Raw genomic sequence first — 21249 nt, forward strand, 5'->3', positions numbered from 1 at the left:
GTTTCGCGCAATTTTCTACTTACAACACAACAGCACTTTCAAAGCAAATGTCAGTGACGGTACGATTCACAATCACCATCTCCGTGTCGTAAATGTCGCAACCGATCTGCATCAGGCCGAATACTGCATAATGATGAACGTCTGTGAAGAACAAGGACAAGATTTTGCAGAAATGGCAACACTATTCAGTTCAGTGGACTGAGAGATCACCATCTCCCCACCTCAAACTCTTCATGTCTTCTTTTGTCGGTTACGTTTCCATTTCAGCAGCCTTCCTCTTGCTCCACATCCTCACCCTCCTCCCTCACCAATTCTAACCTTTTCTTCCCTATTCTTCCAGCTTCCCCAGATTATTCTTTTCCCTCCACTCACTGTCTTCTCAGAACTTTTCAAAATTCCCTTCAAGCACTTGTCCATGATTTCTTCACTTGCAGTCCCCAGTCTGTTCGAATTGGCAACGTCTCCTCCACAATTTTCATCAGCACAGGTGCCCCACAAGGCTGTGTGCTTAGCCCCTGCTCTACTCGCTTTATACTTACAAATGTGAGGCTAACCACAGCTCCAAACCCATATTTAATTTGCTGATGACATGATAAGACCATAAGATAGAGCAGCAGAATTAAGCCATTGCCGCATCGAGTCTGCTCCACCACCTCAACATGGCTGATCCATTTTCCCTCTCGAAACCAACCTCTTGCCTTCCACAACCTCCCCACCTGTATCCTTTCATGCCCTGACTAATTAATAAACTATCAACCTCTGTCCTGAACATACCCAATAATTTGGCCTCCACAGCTGCCTGTGGCAACGAATTCCACAGATTTAACGCTCTCTGGCTAAAGAAATATCTCTGTTCTAAAATTACTAACCTCAATTCTGAAGCTGTCCTCTGGTCTTAGACTCACCTGCTACAGGAAATGTCCTCTTCACATTCACTCTATCAAGGCCTTTCAACATTCGATATGTTTCTGTTAGGTCACCCCTCATTCTTCTAAATTCTAGTGAATACAGGCCCAGATCCATCAAATGCTCTTCATGTGACAAGCTGTTCAATACTGGAATTATTTTCCTGAACCATCTTTAAACCTTCTCCAGTGTCAGCGCATCCCTTCTTCATTTAGGGGCCCACAACTACTCCAAGTGAGGCCTCACCAGTGCTTTATAAAGCCTCAACATTACATCCTTGTCCTTATATTCTAGTCCTCTTGAAATAAACGCTAAAATCACATATGCCTTCCTCACCACCGACTCATCCAGCAAATTAACATTTAGGGAATCCTGCACAAGGCCTCCTAAACCTCAGCACCTCAGATTTTTGAATTGTCACTCCATTCTTCTACCAAAGTTCATGACCATACACTTCCCGATAATGTATTCCATCTGCCACTTCTTTGCCCATTCTCCTCATATGTAGAAGTCCTTCTGCAGCCTCTCTAAAGACAGAGAACAGCACAATACAGGCCCTTTGGCCCAACTAGTTGTAGGGTTCTCAGTACTATTAACTGTGATGTTAACTGTTAACGCTAACAAAATGGCTTCTCTGTATCATTATAATGAAATAGCTTCTCTGTAACGTTACTTAAATTTTAAAAAAGTTGAATGATCTTTATTGCCATTATACATAGGTACAATGAAACTCTGTTTAGCTTCCTCTCAGGCAATTAAATAAAGCGGTAGGTAAAAACAAGACAGTAATAAAAACAGTATTAAATAGATAAGTAGCAGAAAATAAGTTGCAGCAGCACCAGCATATCATAGTAATGCACAAAGTGCCATTAGTGCAAGTATTTGAGTCCTTGTTGCGGTCAGTTTCAGTCATTGTTCTGTGGGAGTGGTGTGACAGAGGCCACAGCTCTGGGGTAGAAGCATGTTCCTCAGTCTATTTGTTCTGGCTTTTAGTGTCCTGAACCTTTTGCTGGACAGCAGTGGGCCAAACAGGGAGTGGCCGGGGTGTGTGGTGTCTCTGGTTATGCTGATTGCTTTCCTCCTGTGTCTGCTGGAATAGATGGTGTCCAGTCCTGGGAGCTCCATCCTGACAATTCGCTGGGCCGCCTTCACCACGTGATGCAAGTCTTGTCACTCAGCAGCTGTGCAGCTGGCACACCACACGGTGGTGCCGTTGGTCAAGATGGTTTCGTATGTTTCTACAGAAGTTAAGCAACAGCTTTTGTGGGAGTTTGGCCTGTTTCAGCTTTCTGAGGAAGAAGAGTCTGTAATGCTGTAATGGATTTCTGTAGCTGGAATGTTTGGGTTATAAGTGCAGATAAGGGGGGGGGACTAACCAATGGAGAGTTGTTATGCTATCTAGTATGTGTGAACTGAGCTGGAGTTCGCGGTCTTTTGTGGGAGGCGAGTGAAGAGGATGGACATGAGGGGGGCGGACAGTGGTTCCAGGGTGGCGAATAGTGGAATTCGGCAGTTTGGGCGGTGGCTGAAGGCTCGGAAGGTCATTGTGGATGGAATTGGAGTCCTGAGCTCCAACATAATATTTCAATATGTGCACAAAACTGATAAACTTACTGATTTGGCGCCTTTATTTTATCTGTTTCTACTAACCCATCACTAAGAAATCATTATAAAGTTGTGATTATTTAGTCGCCTTCGGCGTGTTGTCTGATAGTTTGTGTTGCGGGTGCACTGGGGTGCATCACACCGTATCCACACCGAAGCGATTGCACTGTTGGCAGGGTCTACAGCAGTTCATCCTAGGCGAACGGGAGTAAATTGGGGGCACAGACACTACATAGTCAATGCCAAAACCATTTAAATGGCCTACTTCCATTGACCTGCACTGGACCATACCTCTTCCATCTATAGACCTGCCCAAACCTCATAAATTTTGAAATCAAGCTCACATGCACCACCTCTGTTGGTAGCTCATTCCACACTCTCACAACCATAGGAGTGAAGAAGTTTCCTCTCATATTCGGATTCAGAACAAGAAGGCAGTGTTACGTATTCAGGCAACAATAAATACATGAGTTCGGCAAGGGTTTATATAACAAACAAAACGTTTATTAAACGCTGAAAACAAACCCCCCCAAAAGTAAACAAACACTAACGTAACCAGACATCAGCTGCTGTGTGGCAGCTTAAACAGTTCTTGAAACGATGCAGCTCAAACAGTTCTTAAAGCGATGTTGCAAAAACAGTTCTTTAAAGTAGTATTGCCAAAAGTTCAAAAATGCTCACAGTCCATTCAAGGGAGAGACTTTTTAAGACAATTTAAATTCTCTTTCACGTCGTTTTGCTTCGATCCCTGACGTCAAACTTCCCACGAAGAATTTACGAAATGTAACGAAACGGCTTAAAGGCACTGACCTTTCCTTTATCACACTGTCCTCAAACTTCTGCTATCCCGCAGAGATTAACAACGAGAACAGTCAACAAATTTCTTTCGAATAAGGATTAAACAAGGTTAAACCTGTTTCACCGTCGAAATAGATTCTCCTCGATCTTTAACTCCCGAACTCCGATCTTCACTTTCCACTGATTCTCAAACTAGCAGTATTGTAAAGAAACTGTTGGCAATGACCTTCTAAACTTTAGGCATTAGATAAAACTTCATCTTTCACCTAAACTGTGTCATCACATTAAATCACGCAGTGGCATGAAGTCAACTTGGCAAATCCAGCCACGAACTGCCCCTCCTCACAGGGTGGGATCTTCCTTTTATAACCTATAAAAAAAACCTGTCACATGATCTCTACTGGCGGGAAAATGACATCACTCCACTATCACAAGACCATTATCTCAAGTCCAGTATAGCTTCAGCCCCAGTCACGTGACAAGGGTACCACTGTCATGTGTCACGAGTACGTAACAGCAGCAAAAGAGCACCTAAGGATTTCCAGCGGGAAGGCGTTTTGAGTTCTCGGGGGAAGAGAGAGGCCAGACTGTGCAGGCGCGTAACGTCTGCCAGTGGAGCGCAAACAGCTTAAAAAGAAGACAGCCAAAGCCAGCGGGCAACAGAGTGAGAGGCAGCAGAGTGATAGGGCTTTGGCTCAACAGGCTTTGGCAATAATCGGACGAGGTGAGGCAGTTGTTAATTGCAAAAGGAGGTTGTATGTGTGAGATGCCAGGTTTCTGTGGTCGGTGTCAGATGTGGGAGGTCCTGGAGTCTCCTGGCGTCCTGGACGCCCACATCTGCACCCGCTGTATCGAGATGCAACTCATCTGGGACCGTGTTAGGGAACTGGAGCTGTAACTCGATGGCCTTCGTCTGGTCAGGGAGAGTGAGAAGGTGATAGAGAGGAGTTACAGACAGGTGGTTACTCCGGGGCCACGGGGAACAGAGAAATGGGTCACAGTCAGGAGAGGGAAGGGGAAGAGTCAGGTACTAGAGAGTACCCCAGTGGCTGTACCCCTCAAGCAGGAGTACTGCTGGGGGGGACAGCCTACCTGGGGAAGTGACAGTGGCCGTGCCTCTGGCACAGAGTCTGACCCTGTGGGTCAGAAGGGCAGGGAAAGGAAGAGGAAGGCAGTAGTGATAGCGCAGGAAAGAAACTCGGATGGTAGTTTGCCTCCTAGGTGCCAGGGTCCGGGATGTTTCTAATCGCATCCAAGATATCCTGCAGTGGGAGGGAGAATAGCCAGAGGTCGTGGTACATATTGGTACCAATGACATAGGTAGGAAAAGGGAAGAGGTCCTGAAAGAAGACTACAGGGAGTAAGGAAGGAAGTTGAAAAGCAGGACCTCAAAGGTAGTAATCTCAGGATTACTGCCTGTGCCACGCGACAGTGAAAATAGGAATAGAATGAGGTGGAGGATAAATGCGTGGCTGAGGAATTGGAGCAGAGGGCAGGGATTCAGATTTCTGGATCATTGGGACCTCTTTTGGGGTGGATGTGACCTGTACAAAAAGGACGGGTCGCACTTGAATCCTAGGGGGACCAATATCCTGGTGAGCAGGTTTGATAGAGCTGTTGGGGAGGGTTTAAACTAGTTTGGCAGGGGGGTGGGAATCAGAATGTGAGTGCAGGGATTAAGGTAGAAGGACAATGGCTTGATGCTAAGAGTTCTGAGTTGATGAGGAAGGACAGGCAGGGGATAGAACATGATTGTAGCCAGCTAAAGGGATTGAAATGTGTCTATTTCAACGCTAGTAGTATTAGGAACAAGGAGGATGTACCTAGAGCATGGATTAGTACATGGAACTACGATGTTGTGGCCATTACTGAAACTTGGTTGGAGGAAGGACAGGATTGGATGACGCAGGTCCTGGGGTTCAGGTGTTTTAAAAGGAATAGGATGGGAGGTAGAAAAGGGGGGGAAGTGGCATTGTTGGTCAGGGATAGTATCGTGGCTATAGAAAGGGAGGGCACTGCAGAAGGAGTGTCCACGGAGTCAGTCTGGGTGGAAGTCAGAAATAGGAAGGGATTAATCACTGTGCTGGGAGTGACCCCCTTTTCCTAATTGGCCACCGTTCAGATAATAATATGTTTTCATGTTCTTGCAACCAAAGTGGATAACCTCACATTTATCCACATTAAATTGTATCTGCCATGAATTTGCCCACTCGCCTAACCTATCCAAGTCACCCTGCATCCTCTTAGCATCCTCCTCACAGCTAACACCACCGGCCAGCTTCGTGAAATCCGCAAACTTGGAGATGCTGCATTTAATTCCCTTGTCTAAATCATAAATATATATGGTAAACAACTGGGGTCCCAGCACTGAGCCTTGCGGTACCCCACTAGTCACTGCCTGCCATTCTGAAAAGGTCCCATTTACTCCCATTCTTTGCTTCCTGTCTGCCAACCAATTCTCTATCCACATCAATACCATACCCCCAATACCGTGTGCTTTAAGTTTGCACTCTAATCTCCTGTGTGGGACCTTGTCAAAAGCCTTTTGAAAATCTAAATATACCACATCCATTGGCTCTCCCCTATCCACTCTACTAGTTACATCTTCAAAAAATTCTATAAGATTCGTCAGACATGATTTTCCTTTCACAAATCCATGCTGACTTTGTCCGATGATTTCACCGCTTTCCAAATGTGCCATTATCACATCTTTGATAACTGACTCTAGCATTTTCCCCACCACTGATGTCAGACTAACTGGTCTATAATTCCCTGGTTTCTCTCTCCCTCCTCTTTTAAAAAGTGGGGTTACATTAGCCACCCTCCAATCCTCAGGAACTAATCCCGAATCTAAGGAGTTTTGAAAAATTATCACTAATGCATCCACTATTTCTTGGGCTATTTCCTTAAGCATTCTGGGATGCAGACCATCTGGCCCTGGGGACTTATCTGTCTTTAATCCCTTCAATTTACCTAACACCACTTCCCTACTAACATGTACTTCCCTCAGTTCCTCCATATCACTCGACCCTCAGTCCCCTACTATTTCCGGAAGATTACTTATGTCCCTCTTAGTGAAGACAGAACCAAAGTAGTTATTCAATTGGTCTGCCATGTCCTTGTTCCCTACGATCAATTCACCTGTTTCTGACTGTAAGGGTAGCCAGGAAGGAGCTAAAGAAAGGACTTAGGAGAGCTCGAAGAGGGCATGAGAAGGCCTTGGCATGTTGGATTAAGGAGAACCCCGAGGCATTCTATGCGTATATGAAGAATAGGAGGATGACGAGAACGAAGGTGGGACCGCTAAAGGATAAAGAGGGCAACATGTGCCTGGAAGCGGAGGAGATTGGGGAGGTCCTAAATGAATACTTTGCTTCAGTATTCACAAGTGAAAAGGATCTTGATCAGGATGAGGTTGAGGATGAGCGGGCCTGTGTGCTGGACAATATGGAGATTAAGGAAGAAGTGCTGGATCTCCTTAAAAACATTAAGATTGATAAATCCCCAGGGCTGGATATGATACACCCCAGGTTGTTGTGGGAATTGAGAGAAGAGATCGCAGGAGCATTAGCTATGATCTTTGAATCCTCTTTGGCTGCAGGGCAAGTGCCGGAGGACTGGAGAATGGCAAATGTAGTTCCCTTGTTTAAAAAAGGTAATAGGGAGAAACCTGGGAACTATAGACCGGTGAGTCTTACGTCAGTGGTATGCAAACTACTGGAAAGGATTCTTAAGGATAGGATCTATGAGCATTTGGAGAGGTACAGTCTACTCATGGATAGACAACATGGCTTTGTGAAGGGAAGATCATGCCTCATGAGCCTGATAGAGGTTTTTGAAGAGGTAACAAAAGAAATTGATGAGGGTAGGGCAGTGGATGTGGTCTACATGGACTTTAGCAAAGCATTTGACAAGCATGAGAGACTCATCCAGAAAGTCAGGAGGCATGGGATAAGTGGAACCTTGGCTGTTTGGATAAAAAATTGGCTTACAGGAAGAAAGCAGAGGGTAGTTGTGGAAGGAAAGTATTCTGCCTGGAGGTCGGTGACTAGCGGAGTGCCACAGGGATCTGTCCTGGGACCCCTGCTATTTGTCATTTTTATAAATGACCTAGATGTAGAGGCAGAAGGATGGGTGAGTAAGTTTGCGGATGACACAAAGATTGGAGGAGTTGTAGATGGAGCTGTAGGTTGTCGAAGGTTACAAGAGCATATAGACAGGCTGCAGAGTGGGGCAGAAAAATAGCAGATGGAGTTCAATCCGGACAAGTGTAAGGTGAAAAATGGCAGATGAAGTTCAATCCGGACAAGCATAAGGTGATATCACTGCGCAGGTTGATAGGGTAGTTAAGAAGGCCCATGGGATGCTAGGCTTCAGTGCTAGGAGTGAGTTCAAAAGTAGAGAGGTCATGTTGCAACTCTACAAATCTCTGGTGAGTATTGTGTTCAATTCTGGTCACCTCATTATAGGAAGGATGTGGAAGCTATGGAGAGGGTGTAGAGGAGATTTACCAGGATGTTGCCTAGTTTGGAGAACAAGTCATATGAAGCAAGGTTAGCAGAGCTGGGACTTTTCTCTTTTGAGTGTAGAAGAATGACAGGGGACTTGATAGAGGTCTACAAGATTATGAGAGGCATTGATAGGGTGGATAGTCACTACCTGTCTCCCAGGGCACCAATAGCAAACACCAGAAGGCATATGTACAAAATTAAGGGAGGGAAGTTTAGGGGAGACATCAGGGTTAAGTTTTTTCACAGAGGGTTGTGAGTGCCTAGAATGACCTGCCAGGGATGGTGGTGGAGGCTATTAGGGGTATTTAAGAGCCTCTATTATGGGTATTTAAGAGCCTCTTGGACAGGCACATGGATGAAAGAAAAATGGAGGGTTATAGGGTAGTGTGTGTTTAGTACTCCTTTTTTAAGGATTATAATGGTCAGCACAACATGGAAGGCTGAAGGGCCTGTACTGTGCTGTAGTATTCTCTGGTTCCCCTTAAATTTTTCACCTTTCACCCTTAATCAAAGACCTCCGGTTGCAGTCCCAGCCAATCTCAGTGGAAAAAGTCTACTTGCATTAACCCTATCTATACCCCTCATTATTTTGTATACCTCTATCAAATCTCCTCTCAACCTTCTACTCTCCAAAGAATACAGTCCTAACGTTTTCAATCTTTCCATATAACTCAGGTCCTCCAGATCCAGTAACATCCTTGTAAGTTTTCTCTGTGTTCTTTTAACTTTGTTTACATCTTTCCTATAGGTAGATTACCAAATTTGCACACAATACCCCAAAATTAGGTCTCACCAACATTTTGTACAATTTCATCATAACATTCCATCTCTTGTGCTCAATACATTTAGATTTATGTTGGCCAATATGCAAAAAAGCTTTCCTTATGACCCTCTCTACCTGTGACGTCACTGTCAATAAATTAGGGACTATTCCCAGATACCTTTATTTTTTCACACTCCTCAGTGCCCTACCATTCATTTTGTAAGACCTATGTAGGTTGATCACACCAAAGTGAAACACCTCACACTTGTCTGCATTAAATTCCATCTGCCATTTTCAGCCCATTTTTCCAGAGGATACAGATCCCTCTGCAAGCCATGATAGTCGTCCTCCCTGTCCACTATACCCCTAAACTTGGTGTCATCCACAAATTTGCTGATCCAGTTGACCAAAATAACTTCCAGATCATTGATATAGATGACAAACAACTAAGGATTTAGCACCAATTCCTGCAGCACTCCACTAGTCACAGGCCTCCAGTCAAACAGGCAACCATCTGCCACTCTCCAGCTACTCCCTCAAAGCCAATGTCTAATCCAATTTACTATCTCATCTTCAACGTCAAGCAACTGAACTTTCTTGACCAACCTCCTATGGGGACCTTACCTACTTCTTCAAAACTACCTGCCCCTCCACATATCTTCTGTAAACTTTGCCACAATACCATTAATTCCAACATTGAAATCACTGACATATAATGTCAAAATAAGTGGTCCACACTCTGCTAGTGTCTGGCAGCCAACCAGAAAAGGCTCCCTTTATTCACACTCTTTGCCTCCTGCCAATCAGCCAATCCCTGATCCATGCTTGTATCTTTCCCATAATATCAAGGGCTCTTAACTTGTTAAGCAGCCTCATATGTGGCAGCTTGTCAAAGACCTTCTGAAAATGTAAATAAACAACATGCACCAATTCTCCTATGACTATCCTGCTTGTTATTTCTACAAAGAATTCCAAGATATTTGCCAGGCAAGGTTTTCCCTTGAGGAAACCATGCTGACTACGGCCAATATTATGTTTCCCCAAATACACCAAAATCAAATCCGTAACAATCAACTCCAACATTTTCCCAACCACTGATGTCAGACTAACTGGCCTGTAATTCCTTTCCTCTGCCTCTCTCCATTCTTGAAGAATGTAGTGACATTAGCAATTTTCCATTCACTGTCATTGGCCAAATCAAAGATGATGAATCAGCATTTAGGAAGCAGACTGAAAATCTGGCTGAGTGATGCCACAACAACCTCTTAATGTCAGCAAGACCAAGGAACTGATTATTGACATCAAGAGGGGGAAACCAGAGGTCTATGAGCTAGTCCTCATCAGCAATGATGAGGACTATCACCATCACCATGAGGTGGAGAGAAACAGCAACTTTAAATTCCTCAATGTTATTATTTCAGAGGATCTGTCCTGGGCCCAGCATGTCAGTGAGTTCCAAAGAAAGCACAATGACCCCTCTACTTCCTTAGAAGTTTGTGAAGTTTTGGCATGACATCTGAAACTTCGACAAACTGTTATAGATGTGCGGTGGAAAGAGTATAATAACTGGCTGCATCATGGCCTGGTGTGGAAATAGCATTACACTTGAACAGGAAAGTCTACAAAAAGTAGTGGATACCATCCAATCCATTACAGGGAAAGCTTGCCCCACCATTGTGCCCATCTCACAGCAAGTTGTTACAAGAAAGCAGCACCTATCATCAGGGTCCCCCACCACCCAGGTCATGATTTCTTCTCACTGCTGCCATCAGGAAGATGGTATATGAGCCTCAGGACCCTCACTGCCAGGTTCAGGAACAGTTATTACCCCTCAACAATCAGGCTCTTGGGGATAACTTCACTCATTCCCATAATCTATAGAGTTACTTTCAAGGACTCATCCCGTGCTCTTGATATTTATTGTTGATTGTTTTTTTTTCTTTTGTATTTGCAGTTTGCTGTCTTTTGCACATTAGCCGTCCATCTTGTTGGGTGCGGTCTTTCATTGATTCGATGGTGTTTCTTGGATTTACTGAGCATGCTCACAAGAAAATGAATCTCAGGTACAAACAAGCTGGATGAACTCAGCAGGTCGGGCAGCAGGTCCTGACGAAGGGTCTCGGCCCAAAACGTTGACTGCTCATTTCAACGGATGCTGCCCAACCTGCTGAGTTCATCCAGCTTGTTTGTACGTGTTGATTTGACCACAGCATCTGCAGTGTACTTTGTGTTTACTAAATGAATCTCAGGGTTGTATATGGTGACATATTGTATATGTAGTTTGATAATAAATTTACTTTGAATTTTGCTTCCATCTGTTCCCCTTCTCAAATTCTCACAGACATCACAGCCTGCATTCACTTGCAAACACATTGTAGTTCTTACCTCCTTTATTTCTGAAGTAATCAGTGTCTTTCCACATCAAAGGAATTCGTAGATCTGTTAATAAAAACAAAACACTGGTATCCCACAAAGCTGCTCCTGCATTCCATTCTATTTTATTATCAGAGATACCACATGGTAGCAGACCCTTCTGGTGTTACAAGCATGCACTGCACATTGGTGTCTTGGTGCTACACATTCCCACTCACTCCCCAACGCTTCTTATCCCTTCAGTATTCAAAATATTCTCAACCCTCTTACCAACTTCCTCAGCACCAGGTCTGTCAAACTCTGCCTAGAATGGACACAGCTACAGCCACATTTCAAATATCCTAATTCCAAGGAGACACAGAAAGCGCAGAATGTTTTCAACAGTGCTTCGGTGCAAGCTTGTCAGAATATTTGCTTATGTACCAACTTTCCTTAAGCTTCTAAGAAATTGGAGGTGTTGGTGCACTTTCTTTGTGATTGCATCTATTTGACAAGCTAAGACAGGTCATCTGAAATGTTAACACCCTGGAACAGAAAATGCTAACTTTCTCCACCAACCCACCAATAAGAAATGGTATGTGGCCCTCTTGATTTCCCCCACAGATGCCATTCGATCCTCTGAATTCCTCCAGCACCAAGATTTTTGCACCATAGTTCAATTACTGAACCAAAATCTACTAACAGTTGTCTATATGCTCAGACAGCTCTCCTCATGTGGAGTATTCCAAAAGGTCCCTACCCTCTTGTTTCCCCATCTTCCTGATTCTGATAGTCTAGAACCTGGGAGTCAATTTACTCATGCTGAAGACCGAGGAGATAACTTTTCAACGTCTACCTCATCAATCTCTTGAAACCTTACAATGCTCATGTTTTCCAGCTCCAGGATAGACAAGCCACTGTCACTCAGTCTCGCCTCAAATATCAATCTACCCATCACAAAATCCAATACAGTAAATATACTGTATACAGCTCCAATTTTCTCCTTCAACATCCTTCCCACACCTAACAACTCTCTCTCTGTCTGCAGTCATACACAATGACACACAGTACAAAAACAGCATCTTCAGCCTCTGCTCTCACTGACAATAAGCATTAGAATATTTATACTAATCCCATTTACCCCTTATATTTAATCAATTTTCTACAGTTTCCCCATAATGCTCCAGTCTCTCTTGACTTACCACAGTCAATTAACCCACCAACCCACATATCTTGGGCACTTGAAAGGAAAACAGCCACCCAAGGAAGACCACTTGGTCATAGAAAGAATGTTCAAGACCATAAGACATGGAACATTCAACCCATCAAGTCTGCTCTGCCATTCCATCATGGCTGATTTATCATCTCTTGCAACCCCATTTTACTACCTTCTTCCCATAGCTTTTAATACCCCAACTAATCAAGAACTCATCAATCACCTGGTCTCCACAGTCATCTGTGGCAATGAATTCCACAGATTCACCACCCTCTGGCTAAAGAAATTCCTCCTCATCTCTGTTCTAAATGGATGCCATTCAATTCTGAGGCTGTGCCTTCTGGTCCTAGACTCACCTACTACAGAAAACATCCTCTCCACATCCACTCTATCTCAGCCTTTCAATATTCAACACAAACAGCGCTGGTAGTGCAAGTGAGGAAAGAGTCAAAGTGAAAACCTCTCCATACTAACCAAGCTGTCGACTTCAACTAGTTGCATTTTCCCATGCTTTGTCCATATCCCTCTGAACACTTTCTATCTATGTAACATCTAAGTGTCTTATAAGTGTAATAATTCTTTGTGCCTCAATCATTTCCTCTGGCATCTTATTCCATATTCTCACCACCCACTTTCCAGTCAATTATAATTCAGGCCCTTTAGTTTAAGACCACCCTGCCCTGGTATTAAGACCATAAGACAATAAGACATGGACAAGAATTAGGCCATTTGGCCCAACGAGTCTGCTCTGCCATTCAATCCTTTTTGCTTTCCTCCTCAGTCCCACTCCTTGGCCTTCTCTCTGTAACCTCTGATGCTGAGTCCAATCAAGAACCTATCAAACTCTGCCTTAAATACAACCCTCCCAGCAAACCATCTTTCTAAATTTCAGTGAGTACAGATGGCCCTTTCAATCTTGGAGTCGACCTTGTGAACTTCCTCTGACCCCTCTCCAATGCCAGCATATCTTTTCTTAGATGAGGAACCCAAAACTGTTGATAATATTCAAGACAAGGCATCACCAGTGCCTTATAATGCCTCAGCATTACATCCTTGCTTTTGTATTCTAGACCTCTTGGAATGAATGCTAACTTTGCATTTTCCTTCCTCACCACCGACTCAATTTTCAAGTTAACCTTTAGGGTGTCCTGCACAAGGACTCAAAAGTCCCTTTGCATCTCAGATTTTTGGATTTTCTCCCCATTTAGAAAATAGTCTGATCATTTATTTCTACTACCAAAGTGCATGACCATGCATTTTCCAACATTGCATTTCATTTGCCACTCTCTTGCCCATTTTCCTAATCTGTCGAAGCCCTTCTGCAGCCTACCTGTTTCCTCAACACTACCTGCTCCTCCACCAACCTTCATATCATCTACAAACTTGGCAACAAAGCCATCTATTCCATCATCTAAATTATTGATATAAAGCATAGAAAGAAGCTGCCCCACACCAACCAGAAAAGGATCCTTTTATTCCCACTCTCTGCCTCCAACCAATCAGCTAATGCTCTAACCATGCCAGTAACTTTCCAGTAACCAACAAGAGAGCACAATATGAACTTGCAGGTAAAGTTGGTAGTGAGAAAGGCAAATGCAATGTCAGCATTCATCTCATGAGGTCAAGAATACAAGAGCAAGAATATGATGCTTTGTAAGGCACTGGTGAGGCCTCACCTTGAGTACTGTGAACAGTTTTGGGCTCCTTATCTAAGAAAAGATGTGCTGGCATTGGAGAAAGTTCAAAGAAGGTTCACAAGAATTATTCCAGGAATGAAAGTGTTAACATACGAGGAATGTTTGATAGGTCTAGGTCGGTGCTCACTGAAATTTAGAAGAATGAGAGGGGATCTCATTGAAACCCTTCGAACGTTTAAAGGCCTAGACAGAGTAGATGTGGAAAGGATGTTTCCCATAGTGGAGGACTCCAGGACAAGAGGGCACAATATGAACTCTGGGCTGTGTATGCAGAGACACAATAAAAATCTAATACATGAAAATCTAGAAACTAAAGAAACAGCTTCAATGACAGTAACTGTACAGCTACAGTACCACAATGGCAGATAACTCGTCAGGTTCTCAGGAATCCCTCAGATGCCTCTCTTTACCGGCATTCCAGCAGCACCACCCTCTCAGAGTCATACAGAAAATCACTAACACAAGAAAACCTGCAGATGCTGGAAATCGAAAGCAACACCACAAAATGCTAAAGGAACTCAGCAGGCCAGGCAGCATCTGTGGAAAAGAGAACAGTTGAGCCAGCACTCTTCATCAAAAATAGACAATAGGTGCAGAGGTAGACCATTCAGCCCCTCGAGTCTGCACCGCCATTCTGAGATCATGGCTGATCATTCACTATCAATACCCAGTCACTGCCTTGTCCCCATATCCCTTGATTCCCCTATCCATCAGATATCTATCTAGCTCCTTCTTGAAAGCATCCAGAGAATTGGCCTCCACCGTCTTCCGAGGAAGTGCATTCCACACCTCCACAACTCTCTGGGAGAAGAAGCTCTTCCTCAACTCTGTTTTAAATAACTGACCTCTTATTCTCAATCCATGCCCTCTGGTACTGGACTCTCCCAACATCTGGAACATATTTCCTGCCTCAATCCTATCAAATCCTTTAATTATCTTAAGCGTTTCAATCAGATCCCCTCTCAATCTCCTCAATTCCAGCGTGTACAAGCCCAATCTCTCCAATCTCTCTGCGTAAGACAGCCCTGCCATCCCAGGAATCAACCTAGTGAATCTATGCTGCACTTCCTCAATTGCCAGAATGTCCTTCCTTAAACCTGGAGACCAAAACTGTACACAATATTCCAGGTGTGGTCTCACCAGGGCCCTGTACAAATGCAAAAGGACATCCTTGCTCTTGTACTCAATTCCCCTTGTAACAAAGGCCAACATTCCATTTGCCCTCTTCACTGCCTGTTGCACTTGCTTATTCACTTTCATTGACTGGTGAACTAGGACTCCTAGGTCTCTTTGCATTTCTCCCTTACCTAACTCTACACCATTCAGACAATACTCTGCCCTCTTGTTCCTGCTTCCAAAGTGGATAACTTCACATTTATTCACATTGAATGACATCTGCCAAGTATCTGCCCACTCACCCAGCCTATCCAAATCCTCTTCGCATGTCACACTGCCACCCAGTTTAGTATCGTCAGCAAACTTGCTGATATAGTTTTCAATGCCCTCATCTAAATCGTTGACATAAATCGTAAAGAGCTGTGGTCCCAATACAGAGCCCTGTGGTACCCCACTAGTCACCTCCAGCCAGTCCGAGAAACACCCATTCACTGCTACCCTTTGCTTTCTATCTGCCAACCAGTTTTCTATCCATGTTGAAACCCTGCCCCCAATGCCATGAGCTCTGATTTTACTCACCAATCTCCTATGTGGCACCTTATCGAATGCCTTCTGAAAATATAGGTACACAACATCCACTGGCTTACCCTCGTCTAACATCCTTGTTACACCCTCAAAAAACTCCAACAGATTAGTCAAGCATGATTTGCCCTTGGTAAATCCATGCTGGCTCGGCCTAATCCTATTTCTGCCATCAAGATGTGCCACTATTTCGTCCTTAATAATGGACTCAAGCATCTTCCCCACGACTGACGTTAGGCTAACAGGGCGATAGTTCTCTGTTTTCTCCTTCCCTCCCTTCTTGAAAAGTGGGATAACATTAGCCACTCTCCAATCTTCAGGAACTGATCCTGAATCTAAGGACATTGGAAAATGATTACCAATGCATCCGCAATTTCCTGAGCCACCTCTTTTAGAACCCTCGGATGCAGACCATCTGGACCCGGGGATTTATTAGCCTTCAGTCCTACCAGTCTACTCATCACAGTTTCTTTCCTAATGTCAATCTGTCTCAATTCCTCTGATATCTTATGACCCTGGCCCATCCATACATCTGGGAGATTGCTTGTGTCCTCCCTGGTGAAGACAGATCTAAAGTACGCATTAAATTCTGTTGCCATTTCCCTGTTTCCCATAACAATTTCTCCCAATTCATTCTTCAAGGGGCCAACATTGTTCTTAACTATCTTCTTTCTCTTCACATAGCTAAAAAAGCTTTTGCTATCCCCTTTTATATTCCTGGCTAGACTGAGCTCATACCTGATTTTTTCTCTCCGTATTGCTTTTTCAGTTAAGATCTGCTGTTCCTTAAAACTTTCCCAATCATCTGTATTCCCACTCATCTTAGCCCTGTCATACTTCTTTTTCTTTAATGCTATACAATCTCTGACTTCCTTTGTCAACCACTGTGGCCCCTTCCCCCTCTTTGAATCCTTCCTTCTCATTGGAATGAACTGCTTTTGCATCTTTTGTATTATGCCCAAGAATATCTGCCACTGCTGATCCACTGTCTTTCCTGCCAGGGCATCCGCCCATTTAACTTTGGCCAGCTCTTCCCTCATGGCTCCGTATTCTCCTTTATTTAATTGCAACACTGACACCTCTGATCTGCCCTTATCCCTCTCAAATTGTAGATAAAGACTTATCATGTTATGATCACTACTTCCTAATGGCTCCTTTACTTCAAAATGGAAGGGTCTCAGCCAAAAAAGTAAACAATTTCCCTCCATGATAACTGCCTGACGTGTGGAGCTCCTCCTCCAGCCTTTTCTGTTCTTCAGAATTTCGAGAATCACTTGTGTTTGTGAGTAGAGCAAATTTTAACCATTTTGCTCCTCTGTTCCTACCTGATAGACTAACCGTCGCTTTGCAGGGCAAACGATCTTCAAGGAGGCCGGCGTCTGAAGATCTGCTGAGAAAACAGTCATCAGTGTAGCAATACACAAAACCAATATTAAATTAATTGATACACTTTGTAGAAACTAATCTTGGGATGTGGTGAAAGATGTCAAGTCTCATAGAACATAGAATAGTACAGCACATTACAGGCCCTTCAGCCCACAATGTTGTGCCAACCCTCAAACCCTGCCTCCCATATAACCCCCCACCTTAAATTCCTCCATATACCTGTATAGTAGTCTCTTAAACTTCACTAGTGTATCTGCCTCCACCACTGACTCGGGCAGTGCATTCCACGCACCAACCACTCTCTGAGTGAAAAACCTTCCTCTAATATCCCCCTTGAACTTCCCTCCCCTTACCTGAAAGCCATGTCCTCTTGTACTGAGCAGTGGTGCCCTGGCGCTAGCTGTCCACTCTGTCTATTCCTCTTAATAACTTGTACACCTCTATCATGTCTCCTCTCATTCTCCTTCACTAAACACATTGTGCTTCATCAGTTATTTGTTGAACTATTGTATTGCCGTTACCAGAATCATAGTGTCACCAGAATCAGGAGACATGGACGAAGTCAAGAAAATCTACAGTTGCTGGAAATCCAAAACAACACACACAAAATGCTGAAGGAACTCAGCAAGCCAGACAGAATCTATGGGCAAGACGACACAGACAATGTCTCGGGCCAAAGGACTGGAGAAAAAAAGATGAGGTCGGAGTTAGAAGGTGGGAGTGGGAGAGGAGGAAGAAGTACAAGTGATGGGTGAAACTGGGAGAGTACAAGTGATGGGTAAGTGATGGGTGAAACTGGGAGAGGGGCAGGGGTGAAGTAAAGAGCTGGGAGTTGATTGGTGAAAGAGATACTGGGCTGGACACTGAATCTTGTAGGAGGGGGTAGATGACCATGGAAGAAAGGGAAGGAACACCAGAGGGAGATGGTAGGCAGGGAAGGAGACAAGTTGAGAGATTGAAACAGGAACAGGAAATGGTGAAGGGGAGGGGTAGGGGGGCAATTATGTTATGAAAAATCAATATTCATGCCATCAGATTAGAGATTAGCCAGACGAAATACAAGGTGTTGCTCCTCCAACCTGAGTGTGGCCTCATCACAGCAGTGGAGGAGGCCATGGACTGACATGTCAGAGGAATGGGAAGTAAAATTGAAGTCGATACCGAGAGATCTTGCTTTATGAAGTGATCTCCCAATCTATGCCAGGTCTCATTAATATACAGGAGGCCACATTTGGAGCACCAGATACAGTGGATAACCCCAACAGACTTGTAGATAAAATGTCGCTTCACCTGAAAGGACTGTTTCAGGCTCTGAATAGAAGTAAGGGAGGAGGTGTAGGGCAGGTGTTGCCCTTGTTCCACTTACAAGGATGAGCACCAGGAGGGAGAACAATTGGTAGAGATGGTGGACAATGGAGTCACATAGGAAGCAATCCCTACATAAAGTGGAAAGTGGAGGGGGTGGGAAAGATGGTGCTTGGTAGTAGGATCCCATACGGAAAATTATGTGCTAGACACGGAGGTTATTGGAGTGGTAGATGAAGTCAAAAGGAACCCTATCTCTGGTTGTCCAGAAAGAAGTGGAGAGCTTTAAGGACCTCCTGATCCATCAGTCACCCATTTTAATTTATTAAGGGATTGGACACACTGGAGGCAGGAAGCATGTTCCCGCTGATGGGTGACTCCAGATCTAGAGGCCATAGTTTAAGAATAAGGGGTAGGCCATTTAGAACAGAGATGCAGAAAAACTTTTTCACCCAGAGAGTGGTGGATATGTGAAATGCTCTGCCCCAGAAGGCAGTGGAGGCAAGTCTCTGGATGCATTCGAGAGAGAGTTAGATAGAGCTCTTATAGATAGCGGGGTCAAGGGATATGGGGAGAGGGCAGGAAAGGGGTTCTGATTGTGTATGTTCAGCCATGATCACAGTGAATGGCGGTGCTGGCTAGAAGGGCCGAATGGCCGACTCCTGCACCTATTGTCTATTAATTCTACTTCCCATTCCACTGTGACAGGCTATGGACTCCTCCACTGCTATGATGAAGTCACACTCAGGTTGGAGGAGCAACACCTTATATTCTCTTTGGATAGCTCCAACTTGATGACATGAACATCGGTTTCTTGCAATTCTGGTAATGCCCCTCTTCACCATTCCCCTTTCCCTCTCTCACCTTATGTTCTTACCTTCCCTTCCTGCCAAGCTCTTCTATCCTGTCTATTGGATTCCCCCTTCTCCAGCCTTGTATCTCTTTCACCAATCAACTTCCCAGCTCTTTACTTTACCACCTCCCCCCTCCCAGTTTCACCTATCACCTTGTCCTTCTTCCTGCCCACCCCCCACCTTCTTACATAGACTAACATCCTATGCTTATCCATCCAATATCAACTGTCATTCCCTTCCTTCCCTTCCATTGATGCTGCCTGACCTGATGAGTTCCTCCAGTGGGTAGGTGGCACTCCGTGGGTCGAGGTCAACCATGAATGTTACATCCTAGCTGTCTACATTGTTGGTGCGGCTCCATGGTGTCTAACAAAACCAGTGTGATGGTGGCAGTGTTGCAAAGCTCGGAGTAAAAGAAGTCTCAGATCTGCTGGACATGCAGCATTCCTTTCTATGGACCACACACAAAATGCTGGAGGAACTCAGCAGGCCAGGCAGCATCTATGGAAAAATGTACCATCAATGTTTCATGCTGAAACCCTTCAGCAGGACTGGAGAATAAAAAGCTGAGGAGTAGATTTCAAAGGTGGGGGAAGGGAGAGAGAAACATCAGGTGATAGGTGAAACTTGGAAGTGGTGGGGGCATGAAGTGAAGAGCTGGTAAGTTGATTGGTGAAAGAGACCAAAGGCCATGGAAGACAAAAACAAGAGGGAGGAGCACCAGGAGTTGGCAATGGGCAGGCAAGATCAGGTGAGAGAGAGAAAGGGGATGGGAAATGGTGAGGGAGGGGGCATTACTGGAAGTTTGAGAAATGGATGTTCATGCCATCAAGTTGGAGGCTACCCAAATGGTGTTGTTCCTCCAACCTAAGTGTGGCCCTGGCCTCATCACAACAGTGGAGGAGGCCATGGTTGGACATATCGAAATGGGAACGGGAAGTGCAATTAAAATGGGTGGCCACTGGAAGATCCCACTTGTTCTGGTGGATGGAGCATAGATGCTCAGCGAAGCAGTCCCCCAATCTATGTCGGGTCTCATCGATATACAAGAGGCCACACCAGGAGCGCTGAACACAGTACTGTATATGATCCCAACAGACTCACAAGTGAAACGTCGCCTCACCTGGAAGGACTGTTTGGGGCCCTGAATGGTAGTGAGGGAGGTGGAGTAGAGGCAGTTGGAGCACTTGTTCTGTTTGCAAGGATAAGGGCCAGGAGGGAGATTAGTGGAGAGGGACGAATGGACAAAAGAGTCACATAGAGATCGATCCCTGAGGAAAGCAGAAAGTGGGGTGGGGGGGGGAGGAGAGTAAAATGTGTTTGGTGGTGCGATCCAGTTGGTGAGAAAGTTTTGGAGAATTATGTGCTGGGCACAGAGGCTCATAGGGTGGTAGGTGAGGACAAGAGAAACCCTATCCCTGGTAGGGTGGCAGGCAGGTGGATGGGGTTAAAGCAAATGTGCATGAAATAGAAGATATATGGTTAAGGGCAGTGTTGATGGTGGAGGAGGGGAAGCCCCTTTCTTTGAAAAAGGAGGACATCTCCTTTGTTCTAGAATAAAAAGCCTCATCCTGAGAGTAGATGTGGCGGAGAAGGAGGAATTGAGAAACGGGGATGGAGTTTTTACAAGTAGCATGGTGGGACGAGGTATAGTCCCGGTAGCTGTGAGAGTCCATGGGTTTGTAATAGACATCGGTGGATAAGCTGTCTCCAGCGATAGAGACAGTGAGATCGAGAAAGGGAAGGGAGGTGTCAGAAATGGACCAGGTGAATTTGAGGGCAGGGTGGAAGTTGAAGGCAAAGTGGATGAAGTCAACGAAGGAAGCAGCACCAATGCAGTCATCAATGTAGCGCAGGAGAAGTGCAGGACAGTCAGTGTAGGCATGGAACATAGACTGTTCCACGTAGCTGACAAACAGGCAGGCATAGCTGTGACCCAAGCGAGTGCTCATGGCTATCCCTTTTGTTTGAAAGAAGTGGGGAAGCCAAAGGAGAAATTATTTAGAGTGAGGAGTTCTGCTAGCTGGAGGAGAGTGGTGGTGGAGGGGAACAGACTGGGTCTGGTGTCCAGAAAGAAACAGAGAGCTTTGAGGCCTTCTTGGTGGGGGGTGGAGGTGTATAGGGACTGGACATCCATAGTAAAAGTAAGATGATGGGG

The 21249-nt window shown here is 44.8% G+C and overlaps 1 protein-coding gene across 4 annotated transcripts in view; it reads right to left on the reverse strand.

Moving 5' to 3' along the window:
- LOC132392020 (rhotekin-like) overlaps window positions 1–21249 on the reverse strand; it is a 258421-nt gene that overhangs the window by 213273 nt on the left and 23899 nt on the right. For 2 of the 4 annotated variants that reach the window (XM_059965934.1, XM_059965932.1), the window contains exons 2-4: window positions 16872–16936; window positions 10969–11022; window positions 24–141 (exon numbers count right to left, since the gene is read on the reverse strand). In XM_059965934.1, the coding sequence (XP_059821917.1) occupies window positions 24–141; window positions 10969–11022; window positions 16872–16936 (237 nt within the window). The remainder of the gene's footprint in view (window positions 1–23; window positions 142–10968; window positions 11023–16871; window positions 16937–21249) is intronic. The other 2 variants (XM_059965935.1, XM_059965933.1) reach the window with 1 other exon arrangement.

Source organism: Hypanus sabinus, chromosome 3 (genome assembly GCF_030144855.1).
Source record: "Hypanus sabinus isolate sHypSab1 chromosome 3, sHypSab1.hap1, whole genome shotgun sequence".
Taxonomy (NCBI): Eukaryota; Metazoa; Chordata; class Chondrichthyes; order Myliobatiformes; family Dasyatidae; genus Hypanus; species Hypanus sabinus.